This window comes from Microcaecilia unicolor, chromosome 2, assembly GCF_901765095.1.
Source record: "Microcaecilia unicolor chromosome 2, aMicUni1.1, whole genome shotgun sequence".
NCBI lineage: Eukaryota > Metazoa > Chordata > Amphibia > Gymnophiona > Siphonopidae > Microcaecilia > Microcaecilia unicolor.
In genome coordinates this window covers 366,190,420-366,214,365 of record NC_044032.1, presented here as the reverse complement: position 1 = coordinate 366,214,365, position 23,946 = coordinate 366,190,420, and the positions used below count along the sequence as shown (strand labels likewise).

Here is a 23,946-nt window from a genome sequence, read left to right as displayed (position 1 = left end):
TTACAGGGCTTCAGCAAAGAGCTCGCTCTCCTCCCAGGCTGGGGAAAAAAACCCCAGTACAATCCAAATGAAAAAAAAAAGCTCCCGGCCAACTAGAGCCCAGTCAACGTTTAAAAGTATACTGCAGACTGCTTTTCCGAAAGGCCTAAACAAAGAACAGCCTTGGTTCTGCAGCAGCTTCAAAACATGCATTATCTGCTGGCAAAACTAGAGAAATACACTTCAGGAAATACCCAATACATTTTACAGGCTTAAAGCACACTGTTCTGTCACAGGGAGGGGTATGTTGTAATTTGTGTCTTGCTGTCCTCATAAAACCTGTTCCAGGAGAGTAACTTCGCTTTCTCCAAGGACAAGGACACATGTAAATCCCTAGCTACCAGGCTCAACAAAAACAGCCAGCGGACAATAGAGACTTGCAACAGGCAAGATCAACAAGCAACCAATTAAACTAGAACTTGTATACATTTCTTTGTGTGGGTACGGCCTGGAACAACAACAAAAAAAATGGACCTAGGATGGTGGTGTTTGGATTCTAGACTCCAAAACAATATTGCAGAACTGTCTGACCAAACCAACTGTTCTGGCATGAATCCTGATTAAGGCTGTAGTGAGATGTGAATGTATGGACAGAAGACCACATTTCAGCTTTGCAAATCTCCTAAATGGTGACTGATCGAGGTAGCTACCAACGCAGCCATGGCTCACATTGAGAGCTACAATATGACCCTATAGAGTCAGTCCAGTATGGATATAATTAAAGCGAGCTTGATTACCGATGGCAGCCCCCATTCTATTTGGATCAAAAGAAACAAAGATCTAGGTGAACTTTAAGGGTCTTAATCTTCTCCAGACTGCAGGCAGCCAAAGCCATCTTGCAGTCACTTTCACTAAAATTGACATGAGGGTTTGGGAAATGCATTGGTAGAACAATTGATTGATTCAAGTAGAAATCAGACAATACATTTGGAGGGAACGTAGGATGTGTGTGGCTGAAGAAATACTCTGTTGTGATGAAAACTGTATGAGGTGGATCCACTACAAAGGCCTGAAGCTTGCTAACCCTGCATGCTGAAGTGACTGCCACCAAGAACAACTTTCCAAGTCAAGTACTTCAGATGTTAAGTGTCAAGTGGCTAAAAGGAGCTTTCAACAGGGCAAGGATGATGTTGAGGTCCCATAACAGGAGGGATAGTGGGGTCCCTGGTGGTCCAGTGGGACCCCAGCCCCTGATTACCCCTGCCCCAAGCAACGGGGGCTGGAGGTCCCCCTCCCGACGATCCCATTGCCCCAGGTTCAGGGAGGGCTGGAGATCTGGTGGGTCTCCAGCCCCTCCAAACCCCCGGAAAGTGGTCCCTGCATGCTGGACAGGGCTTGCCATTCCTCCCCAATAATCTGCAAACCCTAACGCCAGCTCTGAGCTGGCGTAGGGTTTGCCGCAGCCAGCGACCCAAATTTTGGTGTGCTGACCGCTGATCATTGGTGATGAATGTGCTAAGCCCTGTTGAGCATGCTACTTGCACAAAGAGCCCTCGAGCGCGTTGTTTCACGCGCTCGAGGGCTCTGATCATGAGGCGCTAGCAGCCTCTAGAGCCGGCATTTGCTTTTGATCATCTGCCTGTGATTGAGCTACCTCCTTGGATTTGTTCTTGACCAGCCAATCATCCAAAGAGAAACACATGCACTCCCAGTCTATGTAGCAATGCTGCCACTACGGCAAGACATTTGAACTCAGGGAGCGATACTAGTTGTAGTGTTCCTACTGGAATCTGTTACTTCCTGTGACAGGGATTTGTATGTGAGTGTAAGCATCCTTTAAGTTCAGAGCATAGCCCAATGGTTCCCAAACCTGATCCCAGAGGCACCCCAGCCAGCCAGGCTCTCTGCATACACTGCCTCCACTGCATACAAATATCTCAAATATTCATTGTGGATACCCTGACAACCAGCTGGCTGGGGTGCCTCCAAGACCAGTCCTGGGAACCACTGGCCTAGCCAGTAGTTTTCCTGTATCAGGGAGAGCAGGGTGCCCAGGAAAACCATCCTAAATGTTTAACCAGATATTTGTTCAAGGCCCTTGGGTGTAGGATGGTCTGAAATTGCAGTTGGGCCAATGTCTGCTGTCAAAACATCGGGAAAGTAATGGGAGGACAGCAAGATATAATCCAAGTGGGAAAAAGTCCCATGGGCCTGTGAAAGATGAGTATAGTCCCTAAGCTCAGGATGCAACAGATGCCACAGGTCAACAAGATTTGAAAGCCCGACAGAAGGATTTAAGTCCTCCCACCCGCTCTTGTGGGGTGATACTAGACTGTGCAGACTTATCTAATCCAGGGTCCATGATCTGATTGAAATCATGCATTACAAGAAGTGACTGTCCAGAATATCTAGAACAAATGTACTATAGGTGAACTAGAAATTGGGGATCAAATTGGTTGGAGCCATACATCCCCCCCCCCCCTTCCCACCCAAACAGAATCTCACAGCCTTGCAAGACATAACAAATACCAACCTTCCCCTAACTTAGCTAAGACCTCAGCTGAACACTAAAGGGATTTTCTAATAACAGCATTCCCCCCCCCCCCCCCCCCAAGAAAGAAAAATATATTTCCCCCACCCACTGATGTTTAAGTTTCTGGTGTTCAGTATCTTGTCTCTTGTAGACATGCTATATCTGCCTTAAAGTGCTGTAAAGCAGATACTTTTGTTCTCTTAATAGATATTATCTCTCCTATGTTTCAAGTTATGATTACTCAGGGAGAAACTAATAGTGAAGGCCTGACAGATTAATCCTCCCAATAAGCAGACCCAGGAACCCAGCTCCCAGAAGGTCCAAAAACCTGTTCTTAATATCCATGAAAAACCATCCAAATAAAGCCCAACTCCTGAAAACAGAGCAGAAAAAGATATTATCCCCCCTATGATACAAGATAGTATACGATTACTCAGGGTGAAACTAAGAGTGAGGGCCTGACCAATAAGCAGACCCAGAAGCCCAGCCTCTTCCCCCCCCCCCCCCCCAAAAAAAAAAAAAATCCAAAAACCTGTACTTAGGAGAATCTCCTATCTATGAAAAGCCATCCAAATATAGCCCAACTCCTAAAAACAGAGCAGAAAAGAAGCACTCTAGCAAGAAGCCAAAGTGATAGATCTCTTCTCACAAATATGAAACTCCCAAAAAGTGACTAAAAAGACCCCCCCCCCCCAAAGGAACCTAAAGATATCCAACATACAGTACCCCTATCCCTACTTACACCCCTCACCCTCCCATCCCATTCACTCCCCCTTTTCAAACAAACATCACTATCCCCAATATTGTTGAGGTTTATGGTGATAGGAATCACGGTAACTTATTTATTTGTTTGTTGAATTTGTATCCCACATTTTCCTACCTATTTGCAGGCTCAATGTGGCTTACAATTTTCCGTCATGGCATTCGCCATTCCAGAGTAAAAGATACAATTAGTATTACATAAAGAGCATGGATAACATAATAAAATTAAGCAATCAGGTATAGAGAAAACATTCAGACTATCAGGTAAGTGGTGATGTGTTGCAGTTCCTATTATGGATCATTGTGGTATGCCTTGTTGAAGAGAAGTCTTCAGTGATTTACGAAAGTTGATTAGGTCGTAAACTGTTTTCAGGTCAAATGGCAATGCATTCCACAATTGCGTGCTCATGTAGGAAAAGCTGGATGCATGTATTAATCTGTATTTTAGTCCTTTTCAGCTGGGGAAGTGAAGATTCAGCAAGGATTGAGCAAGGAGTCCCCAACCTACCATCAAAAATGCCCCTTTAAGTGAATCTAATATTTATACACAGATACACGCATCTACATAGAATTTCATAGGTGTATGTGTGTATATGTATCTATAATAAACACCTGCCCACCTATACATCTATACCTTTCAACAATATCACACTGATATAACCTTGTAGAAATATCTGTATGTATTCCTTGTCATCAAGCAGATGAATCCATTACGAATGGGTTGTGTCCACCTACCAGCAGGGGGAGATAGAGAGCACTGAAAACCATAGTGCCTCTTGGCCAGCTAGCTCCATCTGCCTCTCAGTATTCTCTATCTCCCCAGCAGGATTGGACGCAGCTTATTCAGCTCCTTCAGAAATCTGCCTATGGTGGCTCTTGTGCTTTTGATAGTTGTAGCAGGGGTGTTGTGGCTGGTGGTGCCCACTTTAAAGGCACATAGGTTCGCTCTTTCCCACACTCTTCTCTGTGGATGCAGGCACATTGGTTCGTCCTTTCCCTGCCTTTCCCACTCTCCTGAACCTCCAGAGTGCCTCTGTAGCTGTTGCCTCTAGCTTTCCTCACAGCGTAAAAAAAAAAAAAAAAACGACGCGCTTTTTAGCGCTGCGATTCTGAGGCTTTCTTCTGTCTGTGCAGCGTGACCGGAGCTCTGGGACTTGGTCTGGTGAGGTAAGAGAGTTTTGTAGATCCTCTGGGGAGGGCCCACAATCGGGACGTTTTTGGTGCGAATCCGCCATTTTGAATTTTCTGCCGTTTTCGGCGATGGCTGCGGAGGTTAAGCACTGTTCACGTTGTGGCAAGCGCAGATACGCAGCGGGGCCCTGTAAATCGTGCTCTTCAGACGTCAGGGCCGGCCCGAGCATGGCAAGCGATGTTTCTTCCCGCTCAGTGGAGCTGGCAGCGGGCGCCATCTTGGATGCGCTGCATGGCTCGATCCCCCCCCCCCCCCGCAGGTGCGGAGGGGTCTGAGGCCAGAGGGGAGCCTCGGATGGAGGCTACCAGAGGAGCTGCTTACCCCGGATTGGAACCGGGAGGCCAGGGTGAGCCTTTCTCCCCTGAGTTTGTGTTGCTTTTACATAAAGCGTTCATGTTAAAAAGAGCTCTGCCTCAGATGTCTGACTCTGCGTTGATACCTGGTCCCCCTCCGGTGGAGACCGGCCCGGGATTGCCATCAGGCGTTTTTTCCCCAGATAGCTGGCCGCAAGACAAGCGTAGAAGGGTCAATTCCCCTTCAGAAAGTGGGGCACCCCCCTTCTCCCCCCCCCCCCCCCCCCCCCCCCCGTGGTCGGGCTGTGGTGATTCTGAGGGGTCTGGCAGGCCTTCGTGGTCCGAAGAGCCAGAGGAAGGTGTAGGATTGCCACTGGATCTAGATGATCCCACTGCGGTTAGGATTTTCCACAGCAAGGAGCTGCCAGCGCTTATTTCTGATGCCCTGCAGGCCCTCTCTATTGAAGATCCTGTGATGGGTGAAGCCTCCTCTGGTAATCCGAGGATGGCAAGTACTAAGAAGCCTGCTCGAGCCTTTCCTTTGCATGACTCCATCTAAGAGCTTATTTGGGCTCAATGGGCTGACCCTGAGGGGCCTTTGAAAGTTGCCAGGGCAATAGGGCACTTATACCCTCTTAGTGAGGAGCACTTGGCACGCTTGGCCGTGCCTAAAGTGGATGCCCTAGTTACGGCTGTGACAAAGAAGACTACCCTCCCAGTAGAGGGAGGGGTCGCCCTGAAGGACATGCAGGACCGGCGTCTGGAATCAGCAGTGAAGAGGTCCTTTGAGATTTCAGGCCTAGCCTTATGGGCATCTGTGTGCAGTTGTTATGCTGGTCAAGCCTGCCTCGCTTGGTTGCAACAGGCAGTGGAACGGAGATGGAGCAGAGCCCCTTGCGGAGGTGGCACCGCAGATGGAGTCGGCCTTGTCATTTTTGGCTGATGCCCTCTATGATCTGGTCAGAGCTTCGGCTAAACAGATGGCTGTGGCGGTGGCCGCTCGCCGCCTTCTATGGCTACGGCATTGGGCGGCTGACATGGCTTCTGAGCAAAGGTTGGTGAAGTTGCCTTTCCAGGGCCTTCTCCTATTTGGTGAGCAGTTGGAGAAAATTGTCAAGGGCAGGGGGATGCTAAACCCCAGTGGTTACCCGAGGATAGGCTGCGGCCTTCTTCCAAGGGTCAGGCGGTTCCCTCCTTTTCCAGACCTCGCTTCCGTGAAGCTCGAAGGTACCACCCGGGGCGTTATGCTGAGTTTACTTCACGTGCCCGCTTTCAGCAGAGGAACTCCTTTTGCTCGGACAAACGTTCCGCAGCGGCCGGCTCAAAGCCTGGAGTTCATGGGTCACCCTCTCAATGATGGTGCGCCGGCCCACTCCTCGATTCCTGCAGTTGGAGGACGTCTTTCCCTCTTTCTCGAGGAATGGGTCAAGATTACCTCCGATCAGTGGGTTTTGGACCTGATCAGAGATGGCTACAGATTAGAATTCAATGCCCCGGTGAGAGACGTGTTTGTGGAGTCCCGATGCAGCTCTGCCGTCAAACGGGCGGTGGTAGAGGAGACCTTGCAAGGCTTGTTGCACCTCGGGGCGGTGGTCCCTGTGCCTCCTGCTGAGCTCGGCTACGGCCGTTACTCCATTTACTTCGTGGTGCCGCGAAAAGGAGGGTCTTTTCGGCCCATACTTAAAGGAAGTCAACAAGTCACTGAGAGTGCAGCACTTTCGCATGGAAACCCTGCGCTCCGTTATTGCGGCGGTACAGCCAGGAGAGTTTCTCACGTCTCTGGACCTGAAAGAAGCGTACTTGCACATTCCTATTTGGCCCCCCGCAGCACCGGTTTCTCCAGTTTGCGGTGTTGGGAAAACATTTCCAGTTTCGGGCCTTGCCTTTTGGCCTCGCCACAGCTCCCCGAACCTTTTCCAAGGTAATGGTGGTAGTAGCTGCCTTTCTCAGGCGAGAGGGTATCCAGGTTCACCCGTACCTCGACGACTGGCTCATCAGAGCGGACTCTGCAAAAGAGAGTCATCATGTAACAGCCAGAGTGGTCTCAGTACTTCAGTCTCTGGGCTGGGTCGTCAATATATCCAAAAGTCACCTGACCCCCTCTCAATCTCTAGAATATTTGGGGGTCCGGTTCGACAGCCTCGGGGTTTGCCTTTCTACCTGAGCCAGCTTCAGAACCAGGTCCGTCTGCTCCTGAGGATGCCTCGCCCGCGAGCTTGGGACATAGTCCAGGTGGTGGGGTCGATGACGGCCACCTTCGAAGTGGTGCCATGGGCGAGAGCGCACTTGAGACCTCTGCAGTGTTCCCTGCTTCAACGATGGTCTCCAATTTCTCAGGATTACCAGCGCAGACTCGCGTGGCTCCCTGCGGCCCGACTCAGTATGGAGTGGTGGCTCTCAGACAGCATGCTGCAGTGAGGAATGCCACTAGCGCTCCCCGATTGGTGCCTGGTGGTAACAGATGCCAGCCTGAAGGGCTGAGGAGCGTATTTCCAGGGAAGACATGCCCAGGGTCTCTGGACATCCGAGGAGTCGGAGTGGTCTATCAATCGCTTGGAGTTAAAAGCGATATTCCAGGCACTTCTGGCCTTTCACACGACCCTGGAGGGACTGGCCGTCAGAGTTCTGTCGCACAACACGACAGTGGTGGCCTACATAAATCGACAAGGCAGCACTCTGTGCCAAGCACTGGCTGCAGAGGCCGCTCAGATATGCCACTGGGCCGAGCTACATCTGCAGTTTCTGTCAGCAGCTCACATTGCAGGTCAGAGCAATATGCAAGCCGATTATCTAAGCAGGCATCAAATCGACCCAGCGGAGTGGGAACTGGCAGACGAAGTGTCCTTCAGATCTGTGCCAAATGGGGGACGCCTGTAGCGGATCTTATGGCGTCAAGCGCAAATGCCAAAGTCCTGTGCTTTTACAGCAGACGGAGAGATCCTCGCTCGGCGGGGTTGGATGCCTCGGCTCAACCCTGGCCTCAGGGCCTCCTGTATGTGTTCCCTCCTTGGCCCTTGATAGGGCGAGTACTCCTGCGGATTCGGCTTCATCAAGGAGAGGTGGTTCTCATTGCCCCGGATTGGCCCAGGCGTCCATGGTATGAGGATCTCTGGCGGATGCTGGTGGAGGCTCTCCTTCCTTTGCTCTGGTACCGAACCTGTTGTCACAGGGGCCGGTAACCATGGAGGATGCCTGCCGCTTTGGTCTTACGGCATGGCTATTGAGAGGGCACAATTGAGAGACGAGGGCTATTCCAACAAGGTCATCTCCACTCTCCTTCAGGCCCGCAAGCGTTCCACTTCCGTTGCCTATGCTCGGATTTGGCGCCAGTTTGAGGCTTGGTGTGTTGCTAAAGCGATTACATCCATGTGGGCTTCTGTCTCGCCGATACTGACTTTTTGCAGGATGGTATACAAAAAGGCTTGGCTTATAATTCCCTGCGTGTTCAAGTGGCAGCCTTGGCATGTTTTCGGGGGAAGGTCGCTGGCCTATCCCCGGCTGCGCATCCGGACATTGCACGGTTTCTTAGAGGGGTGCTTTGGCTCCGGCCTCCCGTGCGGGCCCCTTGTCCGGCTTGGAACCTGGGGCTAGTATTAAAGGCTCTTCAGTGTTCGCCCTTCGAGCTGCATAGGCGAGCTTCGGAGAGGGATGTGACCCTAAAGACGGTCTTTTTGGTGGCCATTACATCAGCGAGACGGGTGTCTGAGCTCCAGGCGCCGTCCTGTCGAGACCCATTTCTGCAATTCTCAATGGTACATACTGTGCCTTCCTTCTGCCTAAGGTGGTTTCAGCGTTTCACCTAAACCAGCCTTATTTCCTGCCCTCCTTTCCTAAAGAGGATTTTCCAGAAGCTTTTGGGCAGTTGCACCTTCTAGATGTGCGAAGGGCTCTGTTGCAATATCTGCGCATGTCAAATGCTTTCAGGACCTCTGACCACCTTTTTGTTTTGTTGTCAGGTCCTCGCAGAGGGTCTCCCGCGTCCAAAGCCACTATAGCCCGCTGGCTCAAAGAAGCTATTTTTTCAGCATATCTGCTGTCTGGCCGGCCTCCGCCTGAAGCCTTTAAGGCACATTCCACAAGAGCGATTTCCTCTTCTTGGGCTGAAACTGGAGCACTCTCTCTTCAAGAGATATGCAGTGCAGTGACATGGGCGTCTAAGCTCTCATTTGCCCGACATTACAGGCTGGATGTGGCTGTCAGGAGGGATGCGCTGCCTGTTCCCACCCTATCTAGGGATTGCTTTGATACATTCCATTCGTAATGGATTCATCTGCTTGATGAAAAAAAAAGGGGAAAATTAGATTCTTACCTTGGTAGTTTTCTTTCCTTTAGTCATAGCAGATGAATCCATGAGCCCTCCCTGATTGATTGATTGATTAATGCTGTTTTGGGTTCAGTTTTTTCCTGTAGATATGTTCCCTCATTGGGAGAAGTTGGAAAACAGTCTTCAGGATTTCTGTTCTGTTACAGGAGGTTGAGTTCGTCCCTCCTTTGCATTACTGCTCCTGTTCTGGGGTGTTTGTTCGCTGTGAGGAAAGTTCATGTTATTCTACTTTGCGGTGTAACACTGCTTTGGAAGCTTCAAATACTGAGACACAGATGGAGCTAGCTGGCCAAGAGGCACTATGGTTTTCAGTGCTCTCTATCTCCCCCTGCTGGTAGGTGGACACAACCCATTCGTAATGGATTCATCTGCTATGACTAAAGGAAAGAAAATTACCACGGTAAGAACCTAATTTTCCCTTGTAAAACCAAGGCCAGTTCATATGATATGATTTTTGCTTTCTTAGCCACCGCAGCACACTGAGCAGAAGGTTTCAACATATCGACGACGACACCTATATCCCTTTCTTGGTCGGTGACTCCTAATGTGGAACCTTGCATTAAGTAGCTATAATTCGGATTCCTCTTTCCCACATGCATCACATTGCACTTGCTCACATTAAACGTCATCTGCCATTTAGACGCCCAGGCTCATAAGGTCCTCTTGTAATTTTTCCCAATCCTCTTGCGATTTAATAACTTTGTGTCATCAGCAAATTTAATTACTTCACTAGTTACTCTTTTTAGATGATAACTTAAACTTACAAACAGGTTATCTATTATCACAATATGGCAGTCAGCAATGGAACACTTAATGGAAAATTTTAAACAGGTGAATATAACACTTGATGACTTGGTGTTAAAACACAGAGAGATACAGAAGCATGCTCCTAGCCGAATAGGAAATGGCATTTAGATGCTGATTCCAAAGAGTGTTTGGGGGGGGGGGGGGGGCATGAGTTCAAGTTGCATATATGATTGTTTCTACAGAGGTGTATCGACCTTGCAAAATATGAAGTTTTATAGGTTGAAGCTTTATTGGACCAGCATGAGCATTAATATATCTATAAGCTTTTGACCGCACATGGGCTGCTTCTTCAGGTGCGATAGAATGGCTAAAGCAAAACTGTTTTATAGTATTTGTTATGCACTCTGTAATGTTTACCTCCTGTCATTCACTTTCCTTCAAATGAATTTGTTCTAGATTCTCAAAAATGAAGGATCCTTTTCACAAACATCTTGTGCTGTGTTTGTGGCACTAGCTACATAATGTTTTTCTTACCTTGCAGGTTCTGCTATTTGGCAGCTGATTGCATCTTTCTTGAAGCTTCCAGTATCTGGAACCCATTGCATTGTTGGTGCCACAATTGGTTTCTCACTCGTTGCGATTGGCTCAAAGGGTGTTCAGTGGATGCAGCTGGTCAGGATTGGTAATTGACATTTCCTTTTATGCTTGAGGGTATGTGGAAGAAATAAATTGACTGGAAAAGCTTCTCACAGCAATATGCTTTTTCCTTTGACCGTTTTTTTTGGTCTTTCAGACATTGAATGGAAAGGTGTGAGTGGACATTTGTGTACTTGTGTTAGGCAAATAGTGATCTGCTAAAGATCTTTGCCAAGAGAAAATAATTTTTGGATATCTACATGCTGCAAGCAAATCTTCAAGTAGTTTTGGTAGTGTGTGAGATTTTATTGTAGGCTGTATACCCTTTGTGGGTGATGTCGTCAAACACACATTCTGCACAGAATTCCTCCATGTCTGTAGTAGTCTTCAAACATTTCTTCTTGTGAATAATGTTTGCTGTTTGAACTTTTTACCACAATTGTCACCTCTCCTCTTTTGTTGAAACTAAGCCTTGTCTGTGAAGTCTGTCCATGTTGCTAGTCATGCTGCTTGACTTCATAGAAGTTGCTTCTCAGAGGACAAGCAGGTCATATCGCATGTGAGTGACGACATCCAGGTTGCCTGGCGTGGAATTCTTAAAAAGCATAATACAACTTTAAACACACATGATAGTGTCACCACCACACATGCACAAGTGCCTTCCTGCCTGCTGTGAGAGCAGCAGTAGTCTTCCATCTGCTGTGAGGAGAAGACACACTGCTTTGCTGCTCCCTCACTGTGTGTGGTGTGGTTTATTTATTTTTTTTAAATATCTTTATTCGGGTTCTCAATAATACAACACAGCAAAGCTGTACACACAGCAAAATCTAAATATAATACAGCTACAGATACAACTGTCATTGCTCCTCACCAATATGGTCTACCATCTCATCAATGTCATACCCTGTAGACCCTTAAGTGAGACATACAATCCAACAACTTGAGAAATCCCTCACATTTTTTCCCCTTTTTGGTTTATCCCCCCTTCCCCCCCCCTCCCCACTAGACTGTCTAAAGAACCCCTCTCCTCCACTTTCTTAACGTGACCTATCCCCTCCACCAGGATTCCCACATCCTTCAGGGCACTTCTCATTCCCACCTAACTGCTCCACCCCCACTCCCCCTTTTCCTCACCCATTGAGAATCAAACTTCACTCTTTATGAGGCAGTACAGCCCAGTATGGCTCCCATATGCTCTGGAAAGATTTCCACTTATTCTCCTCACAACTACCCACTACTTGTCGCTCAAATAGTGCCATCTCAAACAGCATTGATTTCCACATTTGAAACTTCGGGACTTTCTGCATGCGCCAATGTATTAAGATTACTTTCTTTGCTAGTACCAGCGCCTTTGCCAGAAACAACTGCTGCGCCCCTGACTCCACCTGTAACTGTAATCCCTCCGCAAATAAAAAAAAAAAAAAACCCACAGGTGTGTACCCTCTCAACTTCCCAACAAAATGGGACAAACAATTACCCAACTTAGTCCAAAAAACTTGTATCCGACCACAAGTCCAAAACATATGACCCAGCGTAGCATTAGCTACCTCACATTTTGGGCAGCCCCCATCTGTGCAAACCCTGCCCTATATGCCCTCCATGGAGCAATATACATCCTCAGAAGAAAATTATACTCCTGCTCCCTATGCGACTCATTTATGGAAGTTTTAATGATATTCCCCAGGAACCTCTGAAGCGTCTCCACCTCCACCCTAGCCCCCAAGTCCCTCTCCCAAGCTTTCGCCATTCCCACCAATGATAAATCGGGGATCTCCTCACACATTGTCTTCACATAGTAGCATAGCCGTGGTCTCTGCTCGTCTTCTAGCTTCAGACACTCCCCAACCTTTTGAGCAAAACTAGCGCTTAAATGGGCCGCTGGCAGGGAAGCCACATAATGTCTCACCTGCAAGAACCCAAAGTAATCCGAAATCTTTAAGCCATACCTTACACACAGTCTCAAATGATTTCATATTCCCTTCAGCATCCAATAAATCCCCGACCCACCTTAAAGCCTCTCCTGACCTTTTACTAAACAGCAATCCCTTCCCCACCCCTGGTCCAAAATCTAAATTCCCTCGCACCGGTAGGAAAGGTGACACAAACCTATTCCCTCCATACACCCTACTAAACTCTCTCCAGACAACTCCACATATACCCCCAAGTCACATGCCGCTTCACCTCCTCAGTCAGCATGTAGCAGATACAAAGCTGATATAGGTTGCAAAAAAAAGAGGTCTCCACTTCCATTGGTGTAAAACCCGAAGTTCCCAGTAACCAATCCCTAATGTGCCTCATACCACACCCTAGGTTGTATCGCCGCAGGTCTAAAAGCCCCATCCCTCCCTTAGATCTCGGAAGCATAAGCGTATCTAAAGATATTCTACCCCTCTTACCCCGCCATAAAAACAACCGCAACACCTTGTATAATTTCTGCAAATCCTTCTCTCGGAACCATATGGGCAAGATCTGTAGCTCATAAAGCCACCTAGGTACTATGATCATATTATACAAAAAGATCCTCCCTGTAAGAGTCAGCGGTAACCCCGCCCACGTATTTAAACACTCTACCGTTCTACCTAACAGCGAACTTACATTCACCTCATATAATGTACTAGTGTCAGCTGGTATAACCGCCCCCAAATACTTAAGCGAACCCCCTGCTTCTTTTAAAGGGAAACCTTGTCCCAAGTCCCCAAGCCTCATTTATGGGGAGCGCCTCTGATTTTGAAACATTAAGCTTGAGCCCTGAAAGTTGTCCAAAAGTTCTAAACAATTGTAATACAAGGCCATGTGTTACCCGGGTCCGTCACCAATAACATAATATCATCTGCAAAAGCCATACATTTCAAAGGGGCATGCTTCTGGGACACCTCCACACCCGGAATCCTCCCATCCTGCCTGAGCTGCTCCAGCAAGGGTTCCAAGAACAGAATATACAAAAGGGGTGACAGGGGGCACCCCTGCCTTGTACCCCTGTCTAAGGGAAATATTTCTGCTATCCCATTGACTAACACCGCCGCTGATGGGTTGGCATATAATACCTGAATGGCCTGTACAAAAAAAATCCTCCATACCATAGAAGCCCAAAAGCGTGAATAAGAAGGACCACTCCACTCTATCAAAGGCCTTTTCAGAGTCAAAACTTATGGCCAGAGCAGGAATACTCAACTGTAAACACCTCTCCAACCCTAAAAGCAACTTCCTAACGTTCACTCCAGCCGCCCTTCCCTTCACAAAACCCACCTGTTCAGACCCCACCAGTTTTGGTATCACCAAGGCCAGCCTCTCCGCCAAGATTTTCGCTAACAACTTCAGATCAGCATTTATAAGAGAGATGAGCCTGTAGGACCCCGGTTGTAAGGGATCTTTCCCAGGTTTAGGGAGCACTGTAATCAACGCTTGATTAGACACCTGTGAAAAATACCCCCTCTGTATGGTGCTCTCATAGTATTCTCCCAAAAGGCCCAAGACCTCATTTAATATTTTATAAAACTCTTCACTAAACCCATCTGGTCCCGGGGATTTTTTTAGTTGTAGACTTTTGATGGCCCTCTAGTTCTACCCCGCTAATTGGCTCATTCAACTTTATTCTTTTCTTCTTCTGTCAATCTAGTCAAATTGCACTCCCTAAGATAGGCCTCCACCTTTTCTCTCTGTCCCCACCCCCTACAGTATAAAGAGACCTATAAAACTGGGCAAAAATCTGTTCCATCCTCTTTTGCTCCGTTACCGCCCGGCCCCCTGGCTCTTGCAGAGCCTCCACCACTGACTGGCCCGACCAGTTTTTAACCATACTTGCCAAAAGCTTACCCGGTTTGTTCCCATATCTAAATAGCCGAAACTTGTAATAAAAAGCATTTTTCTGTGCTTGCTCTTGAAGCATGTTGTTAAGCGCTTCCCTGCACCCTTTCCAGAGCATGCTTACCAGCCTCAGTAGGATAAGAGTTCCATTGTCTCTTTAAAGACCTAATCTTACTTTCCATGTCTACCATTTTGCTAGCCTGCTGCCTCTTCCTCCGGGCCACATAGGCTATATAGGCTATATATCTCCCCTTATAACAGCTTTCCCTGCCTCCCATAATAAGATCGGTGCATTCATATGATCCTTATTATTAGAGAGGTACTCCTCCCATTTTTTACTAAGGTACTGTCAAAAACCATGATCCAGATATAGGTGCACCGGAAACTTCCCCCTCCTATCCCCCCAACCTCCAACTTAATAGAGAAAGGCGTATGGCCCGAGATCACTAGCGGCCCTATTTCCGCTGTCTTTACTGTATGAAAGGTATCCCGGGTCACAAAAATATAATCAATTTTAGATTTTGTTGTGTGAGCTCTAGAGGTATGGGTGAAGTCTTGTTCTTGGGGGTGCAGTATTCTCCAAGGATCTGCCAGATCTAAGCTTTTTAGCATAACACCCAGACCCTCTTGAGATCTTGGCCTAGATTGCTGCTCCCCAGCATTGGTATCCAGACTCAAATATTGTGTTAAAATCCCCCATGAGTATCTTAGGCCTCGAAATCATAGACAACTGTGTAATCAAGCTTTTGAAAAAAACCCTCTGAGATACATTTGGAGCATATACAGACACTATTGTAAGTGGTGACTGGTAAAGTCTGCCTTCCACAATCACAAATCTCCCATTTTCATCTTTTGTAACTCTGTGATATGCAAATGGAACAGCCTTACGTATCAGCAGTGCCACCCCTGCTTTACTTTTCGGTGCTGACGCATAAAAACATTGACCCACCCAGGAGCGCTGCAACTTCTGGTGTTCTAAATCACTAAGCTTAGTCTCCTGGAGACCCACAAAGTCAGCTCCGTGTGTTCCCAAATATTGTATAATTTTAGCTCTCTTAATGGGCGAATTTACCCCAGACACATTCCACGCTATGCAATTTAACCCTTTAGGAGTCCCCATCATACACCGACACTCTTTTCCCCCCCCCCCCCCCCCCGACACCATTCCATACAGTAATCTGCCTGCCCCCCTGCGAGGCCCAGCCTTCCCCACAGTGAGCATCATACAACTACCACTCTACCCGTGCCCCGTTGTCCACATACATTCCCCTCCCCATCCACCACTGTACATCCTTCATCTGGCCTCTACCTCTCCCCCACACACAGAGATCATGACCGTGATGCATCCCGACCCCCCCCCCCCCCCCCCCCTTTATGTCCTCTCTCACAATCCGCTCTGTTTGCCTAATTACCCCACTTACACCAACCCCCCAACCATTCCCTGCTAAAAGTTCACATTCATCAAACACCCTTTCCAAACATTCTCCCTTTGATCCCCAGACCCACAGTGAGGGCAACAACCCATAAAACTGAAAAGGCAGCCATACTTTGTCCATCATAACACAGTCTCAGTCACTTCATTCTCATCTGAGTATAGTCTATTTGCTGAGGAGCAGAGATAAGAAACAGCCACAGCGTTACACCTCGTCCTTTCAGTTGGGAAACCACTGTAGTATCTGTTTCTTCGCCGCCTCACTGGTCTCAAAAACGTGGTTCTTCCCATCTCTCACCACCCGAATTCTCGCCAGGAATTGCAGGGTAAATCGCAGCTATTTTTCCACCAGTTTCTTACATACTTCAGAATACCCTTTTCTCAATTGCGCCACTGCTACTGAATTGTCTTGGAATAACAGTATTCTGGCATTTTGAAAAGTCATCTCTTGCTTGGACCTGTATTTACATAAGATGTACTCCTGGGCAAAATTCAGGAACTGCGCTACCACCACTCTTGGCCTCACCACGCTCTCCTGCCATCTCCCCACTCGTTGCGCATGCTCGATCAGGATGGGGCCTAAGTCAGACCCTGGCTCCACCAGATCCGCGAACCACTTCTCCAAGGTCAGCTTGCGATCCTTTTCATGTGACGATTCAGGTAATCCCACTATCCGCAGGTTATTTCTTCGTGACCTATTTTCAAGATCATCTAACTTAGTATTGTAGCCTGCCACTTCTTTTTTTAGGGCCGCCAGCTCTTCCAATACCTCTTGCAGGCTGTCCTCTGCGGCTCCCACTCTCGTTTCTAGCTCCGTTACTCTGGAAGTAAAGTCTGTAACCGCTTGAGTGAGCTCCTGAACACAGGTCTGGGTCCCATCAAAACGTGTGCCCAGCACCGTTATCATTGCTGCCGTAAGCTTCTCGATCATCTCCTAATCCCTGGGAGTTCTCCCACCTCCTCCGCCATTTTGGTTTCTGGCACCGCTCCCATGCGGTTCTTTGCGCTGTCTTTTTTTTTTTTTTTGTACTTTTAGCAGCCATCTCCATTCCCCCTTTTTGAATATATCTGTCCATAAAGGTGGGAATTCGTAGCCCTGCCTCAAGAGAGAGTTCAATCTTAAGTATTTTTGCTCCAAGTCCTTAGTTAAGGAGGGAGGGTCGAGGAGCTCGAGGTACACACAGTCTCAGCTCAAGCACATCACATGACCCCCTTGGTTTATTTTTAAAAACGGGTTTTGTTTGTGCCTTCTCTGCAGGATTCCCCCCCCCCCCACCCCCAACATTTAAGGTTTCTTTATTTTTCCATTTTCCATTCTCAGTAGGCCCTCTTAGGCTTGAGCTCCAGTCTGACTTTTTTTCTTTTTTTTTGGTGATATGCCCCTTTTTAAGGTCACCATTAAGTCAGTTTTGATTTGGCTATGAGATTTGTGGTCTGGTGTGATGGCAGGGCTCTAGATCCTATTTCTCACCCTACACAGACCCTGCTTGAATACTTTCTACACCTCTCTGAGGCTGGTCTTAAGACCAACTCTGTAAGGGTTCATCTTGGTGTAATTGTTTACCATCGCCATGTAGAAGGTAAGCCCATATCTGGACAGCCTCTAATTGTTCGTGTCAGAGATTTGCTTTTTGACAAAGCCCCCTATCAAACCTCTGCTAGTGTCATGGGATCTCAACATCGTCCTTACTCAACTGATGAAAAGCTCCTTTTGAGTCACTGTATTCCTGTTATCTGAAGTACTTGACCTGGAAGGTCCTATTTTTGGTGATTACTTCTGCTTTGAAAGGTCAGTGAACTTCAGCCTCTATTAGCAGATCCACCTTACACTAAATTTCATCATAAGTCATGTTCTTCCAATGTTCTATTCTAGACCCCATTCCCATCAAGGTGAAAGTGCACTGCACACCTTGGACTGCAAGCAAGCATGGGCCTTTTACTTTGTTTCCCCAATGGCAACCCCCACCTGTTGGGATCAAAAGAAACCATCTCCAATTGGCTGGCAGACTTCATTTCTTTCACTTATACCCAAACTTGGCTGGCTGTCTTGAAGGCTCATAATGTGAGAGCCATGGGTGTGTTGGTAGCCCACTTGAAGTTAACCTCTATAGAAGAAATTGCAAGGCTGCAACGTGGTCTACAATCTATGCATTCACATCTCGCTGTTTCCTAGAGCAAGATACCCGACACAATGGTCAGTTTGGACAGACATCATGCAGAATTTGTTTGGAGTCTAGAATCCAACTCTACTCCCTCCCTCCAGGCCTGTTTTGTTCTGTTCAGGCTGCACATTCACACAGAATGTATATAGTTTTTGGTTTGGTTTTTTTTTTTTTTGTTTTTTTTGCATTCGCTGTTGCGAGCTCCTATTCTGTTGTTTTCTGTGAGCATGGTAGCAAGGGATTCCCACATGCTTGTCCTTGGAGAAAGCAGGGATACTTACCTGTAGTGGGTATTCTACTGTCCTTGGAGAATACCTGCTGTCCTCTGAGGCCATTCATTCTTGCATAATTTTCCACCTCCCCTTGGAGTTTTCCTGTCCTGATAGATATTTTATTGTACTGCTGGTCCCGTGCTCTTGCAGCAGGTGGGAAGGTACTCGTGCATAGAGGTGGGGATGCTGGCATGTTTTAAAGTTGCATTATGCTTTTTTTTAAGCATTCTGCACTGGGTGACGTGCATGATGTCACATGTGAGAATCAATGGCCTGCTGTCCTCGGAGAATACCTGCTACAGGTAAGTATCCCTGCTTTATCGGTAATAGGTGCTCCCTGAAGACTGCAAAATGACATTCATACTGTCAGCTCCCCCTTTTTCTTTTGATTTGCATATGTGCTTAAGCTACTATATTAAAAATAAATAAATCTGCTTTAATTGTACAACAGAGGTGTTATATCTAGAATAACATAAATATGTATGATTAAGGAGGTTCTCTCTGGGGTGGCAACTGTTGCATGGGAATCCCTACAGTACTTTCTTTTCCCAGAAGGCTCTGGTGTAATGCACATCAGTGCAATCAAATGACATTACCTGTGTGTGCAGTTGTAACTCTGCTGTCCGCAGTACACCTCTGAAGAGTACAAATTTTTGCTGTCCTGTTCTGGATTTGGAACTTTGCTAACTTTAATCTAAATTACAGACTTTTTTTGTGTATGGTGTACAGTGCTGCGTTTGCCTTGTAGCGCTATAGAAATGATTAGTAGTAGTAGTAGCAAAGCTTTCTTGTACTGATTCTAACCACTGAACTTTTAATGTTGATGCTCCTTAGTGTGTGAAACAACTAGAATATGACCAATTTGCTGTCTTACCTGTGGGAGCTGTCACTGTTAGCTCTGCTTCTTGCCTACTTAAAACCATAAGGACTGTTCATGTCCTGTCTGAATGCTTCTAATGTGCTTGTTATGCTCTTTGCTTTCTGATTGAGCACCCCTTCCTAGATTGTCTTAAGTTTCAAGCATACAAGTTTATTTCTTGATACGCTCCCCATTGGTGATTTCATCTAGGCTGTTTACCATTAAAAATTAAAAGAAGGAAAGAAAGAAATTACAATCTATAAATAGAACAGGGCAGAGGGTAGTATAAGGTTTCAGATTCAGCCCTGTTCCCTACAGCCCTTGTCTGCTACCATAAAACAGTTGGGGTCCAAAAGGCTTTTCAAAGAGGTAAGTTTTTTAAATCTCCTTTATTTGGGTAAGATGGTTCAAAGCACAAATAAATGGGTAGGTTGTTCCATAGAGATGGTCCAGAGATTCTACAAATGGATTGGCATATTATGTAGTCTTGGGTGAAATGAGGGCACTGCTAAAAGTTGCTGTTGAGATTATAAGACTCTTAACAGTGTGAGTAACTGGGATAAATAATGGGAAACCTGTACTCTGTATGCATTGTACTAATGTCAACCTTTTTGTAAGTAATTTAGGCCAAAATTGGAAACTAGTGTTCCTTAAGAAGTGGGGTAACATGGTCCTGACATTTTGCACCAGTGACGTTTTAGCGTCTGTATTCTGGATTAGTTGTAATGTTTTTGTTTTCATCCCTACTAGACCAGTTCACGTCAGTATGTTGTCCCTTCCCAATGAGCAGATGAAAGTAGATTTACTGAACTATTCGAGTGTGCCAGCCCTAATACTTGGTGTCATCCAGTGACATCACCAGTGTATACCTCCACCAGATGATGAAGGTCTGATTCCTTGAGATGCAGGTTGAGGCCACTTCTAGAGGCCGAGCCATTGGGCCACCATTGCTCTTAGGGCCTGGTGGAGCTTGGTGGTGGAACTCCCTTTGCTGCCCCAAGTTATAGCTCATGGGCTATAGCTTGGTGAGGCTTCTGTCTTGGTCCCTATGGAACCCTTGCTGGGGAAGAGGGGAGGAGGTATGTGGGTCCTAATTCCCCCCCCCCTCTCCGTCCATTCTCCTTGGCTACCCTGCAGCTGTCTTAAAGAAAAAAAAATAGGCCAAATATTTTGGCTTTTCTTTCTCTTAGCTATATTCTCCTGTTTTGTCAGAGAAATGAATCCAGTTAAAACAAAATAAAAAGAGGCTTCAGTTTAGCACACTGCTGATAAGAGCCAGGGACAGAGGCAGTCCCGGTAGGGATACTGGCTGCTGCAGCCCTTTTTGGGGTGAAGGTGGGGAAATGGTTGTGTACAAGTTTGCTTGCCAGCTGGTACTGCACTGCTTGTGGAACCTGGCAGCTCGTCACTGAAGGAGTTTCTACCCCTGACTAAAGGGAAGGCAGTCCAAATTGTATTGGGCAACCCCACGGCAGTGTATATAGCAACAAGCAAGAGGCGCTGAGTATGGCAGTGACCTTGGAGGCCACAAGCACTTGCTTCTGGGCCGAAGCTCATCTGACAGTGCTTTGTGGTCCACATTGTAGGAACCAACATACAGGTGGACCTCAGTCAGAACTCTCTGGATCCTAGAGAATGGGAGTGGAGTCCAGCTGTGGAGCCCCCTGTGCTTTGACCTGATGGCTTGGCAGAACACTAAGTATCTGCTGCTTCATTCTCATGAGGGAGTTTTGTTTTCAGCTGATACAGCCCTGGCGTCGGCAGGATCCCCTTTGCACCTGTGTTTTCCCAAGTCTGTCCTGGAGTACCACCTTACCAATCGGATTTCCACAGTGAATATGCATGAAAGAAGTATGCATATATTGGAGGCAGTGTATGCAAATCAAGTTTATACATATGCATTGTGGAAATCCTGAAAGCCTGACTGACAAGGACATACTCCAGGCCTGACTTGGGAAGCGCTGCTTTACACCTTTCATCTGTAGTCCCTCATAGGCAGTGTGCTGGAGAAAATGGGGCACCATCCCATCGAGAGAGGGATTTCTGATCAGAAAAGGAACATACCAAGATGGATTTTTTTTTCCAATTTTAGAAACTTTTTGCACAAGGTAGGAAGTTTGGTGGCTTAGAAGTCAAGAGGGTAGTCCACTAGGCCTTCCAAAGCCTCCCGTTCTTTCCAATTGAGGTGTGCAGGTTTCCTCCTTGGACATTATTATTGGGAGTGTTTTTGGCCTATTATGAGAAGTGGGTCCTCAATCTTAAGAGAAGGTTATAAGCTGGAGTTCTTGCTTCTGCTTGCAGACTTTTTTTTTTTTTTCTTGGAGTCTCTCTGCAGGGCTGTAGCTGAGCAGGAGGCCATCAGTCACCTTATCAGGTCTTCTGCGGTTGGGAGCATTTTGTCCAGTCATACAGGAAGAAAGGGGCCTGGGAAGATACACCATCTTTGATTCAGAGAAGGGCTTCTGTCTGATTCTTGATATAAAGTGCATTATCAAAGCTCAGTCACACATCTCAAGATAGACTCTTTGATAAGTCATAGCCTCAGTACAACCAGGTGAGTTTCTGACCTCATGATCTCAGGGAGGCTTCTTCACATTCCAATTTAGCCTCCATCAGCACTGTAACCTCAGATGGGTGGGTACTTATAGTCTGGGTGGAGTACACACAAATTGTCATCAACTCCCCTCTCCAGATTGCCCACCAGGATCTCAAGACCTGACTCTAACTTCAGGAAGTGCTTGCAGAGGAACTCTTCCCTTCTAGAGGCTTGTGTAGTTGAACCTGCCCAACCATGAGAAGAAAAGGTATTTTTATTTCAAGTACTTCTAGTACCCAAAAAGACACAGGGGGGGATTTCATCCTATCTTAGACCTAAAAGGGTCCTGAAAAAATATCTGATCAAAAAGTTCAGTTGTGTCGGGGCCACTGGGATTTGCCAGGATGCCATCTGGGCCACCCATGAGTTGCAGCAGTCCCTTCTCTGGATAATTCAGACCAATTTGACTTGTGGACGTTCATTCCAAATTCCTCCTCCCCTGAAAATGCTGGCCACAGATGCATCCAACTTGGGATGGAGTGCTCATGTTGATGGGCTTCACGTCCAGGAACACTGGTCCGCTCAGGAGACTCAGTGTTGCTTCAATCTCTTGGGCAACCTGGTGGGCAGAGACAATAGTTTGTCTGGCAGACTGAGCAGGGTGATAAAACTGCATGAGTGATCTCTCAGTATGAGTGTTGGCCTGCATGCTCTTCTAAGAGTAGGGCACTCTGTGGATCTCTTTGACATTAATTTCAACAATCCCTCGATATTGCTCCAGGCTCAGATCACATGGCAGACTAGCATTGGATGCTTTCTTCTGAGTTTGGGTATCCTCCAATCCTTCAAATAAGGAAGACTCTGCTGAAATTCAAGCTGGATCGGAGAATCCTCATTGTGTCTTATTGGCCCAGGCAGATTTGGTTCCCACTTCTGGAGTTGTCCTCCAAAGAACCTTGGAGATTGGCATGTGTTTTCTAACCCTCATCAAACAGAACAAGGGTTCTCTTCTGCATAACAACCTCTAGTCCCTTGGATGTTGAGAGCATAGAATTTGCATTCCAACTGCCTCAGTGTTTCCAAGGTCCTGTTGACGTCCAGGAAAAACTCCATTAAGAGATGTTACACTCAAATGGAAAAGGTTTGCCATCTGGTGTGAGGGCAAGGCTCTAGATTTTCTCAACCTACACTAAAACTGCTTGATTACCTTCTGAACTTCTGAATCGGGATAAAAATAAAAAACCCTCCTGTAAGGGTTCACCTTGGTGCGATTATCACTTACCATCACTGCAGAGAGTAAGGCCATTTCTGTACAGCCTGTAATCTGCTTTTATGCAAATCTGACAAAATTCCACATCAAACCTTCCATTGTGTCATGGGACCTCCAATGTCATCCTCACCCAGCTGATAAATTCTCCTTTTGAGCCATTAGAGCCACTTGATTCATCTCATCTGAAGTACTTGACCTGGAAGGTCTTTTTTGGTGGTCACTTCAGCTTATAGAGTCGGCCATCCACCTTAGTTTCTTCATAAGAGTAGTTCTCAGTATACATAGTAGTAGTACTTCCTAAGGTTGTGTTGGAGTTCTATCTTAATATGTCAGTTGTTTTTCTGACACCTTCTCCAAAACTTCAAGCCCATCCTGGCAAAAGCACACTACACACCTTGTACTGCAAACAAGCCTTAGCCTTCTATCTGTCATAGACTAACATCCACAAACAGTCTACCCAGCTTTGTTTCTTTTGACCCAAACAGGATTGGGGGGCAGCCATTGGTAAACATGCTTCTCCTTATGCCCAGGTTGGGCTGATTCTTGAGGGCCATGTCACAGCTCAGTGTTGGTAGCTCCATTGAGGAGACTTGTAGAGCTGCAATGTGGTCTTTGGTCCTCAAATTCACCTCTCGCTGCTGTCTTAAGCAGAACATCCAATGCGGTAGGCTAGTTTTGATTAGATAGTTCTGCAGAATTTGTTTGGAGTCTAGAATCCAACTCCACCCTCCTAGGTCCATTCTCTTCTATTCTAGGCTGTACTGTCACAACAGGCCTGCTTATGTTGGTGGTGTTGGTTCATGTTGGCTTTACTGTTGTAAGCCCCTATTGACAGTTTGTTTTTCGATGAACCTGGTAGCTAGGGATTCCAGCCTGTGTGGTAATATCCTGCTTGTCCTCAGACAAAGCAAAGTTACTCATTTGTAATAAGTGTTCTCTAAGGGCAGTAGGATGGACATACATTCTTACAACTCATCTCACCTCCCTTTAGTAGTTGTATTCTCTGCTTTTTCAGTTGTCTGCCCTGCATGAATTGGGCAAATAGGAAGGCACTCGTGCATGGTGGGATCCTGCCAACAGCTTCTAGAAACAGTAGAATGCTGGGCAGTGTCTGCACCGGGCTCTGTAGATGTCAACGTGAGAAT

The 23,946-nt window shown here is 46.9% G+C and overlaps 1 protein-coding gene across 3 annotated transcripts in view; it reads left to right on the top strand.

Annotated features, from left to right (window-relative positions):
- The window catches only part of SLC20A2 (solute carrier family 20 member 2), a 192,639-nt gene that overhangs the window by 54,498 nt on the left and 114,195 nt on the right, over positions 1–23,946 (top strand). For all 3 annotated transcript variants that reach the window (XM_030194536.1, XM_030194534.1, XM_030194535.1), the window contains exon 3: positions 10,372–10,512. In XM_030194536.1, coding sequence (XP_030050396.1) covers positions 10,372–10,512 — 141 coding nt within the window. The remainder of the gene's footprint in view (positions 1–10,371; positions 10,513–23,946) is intronic.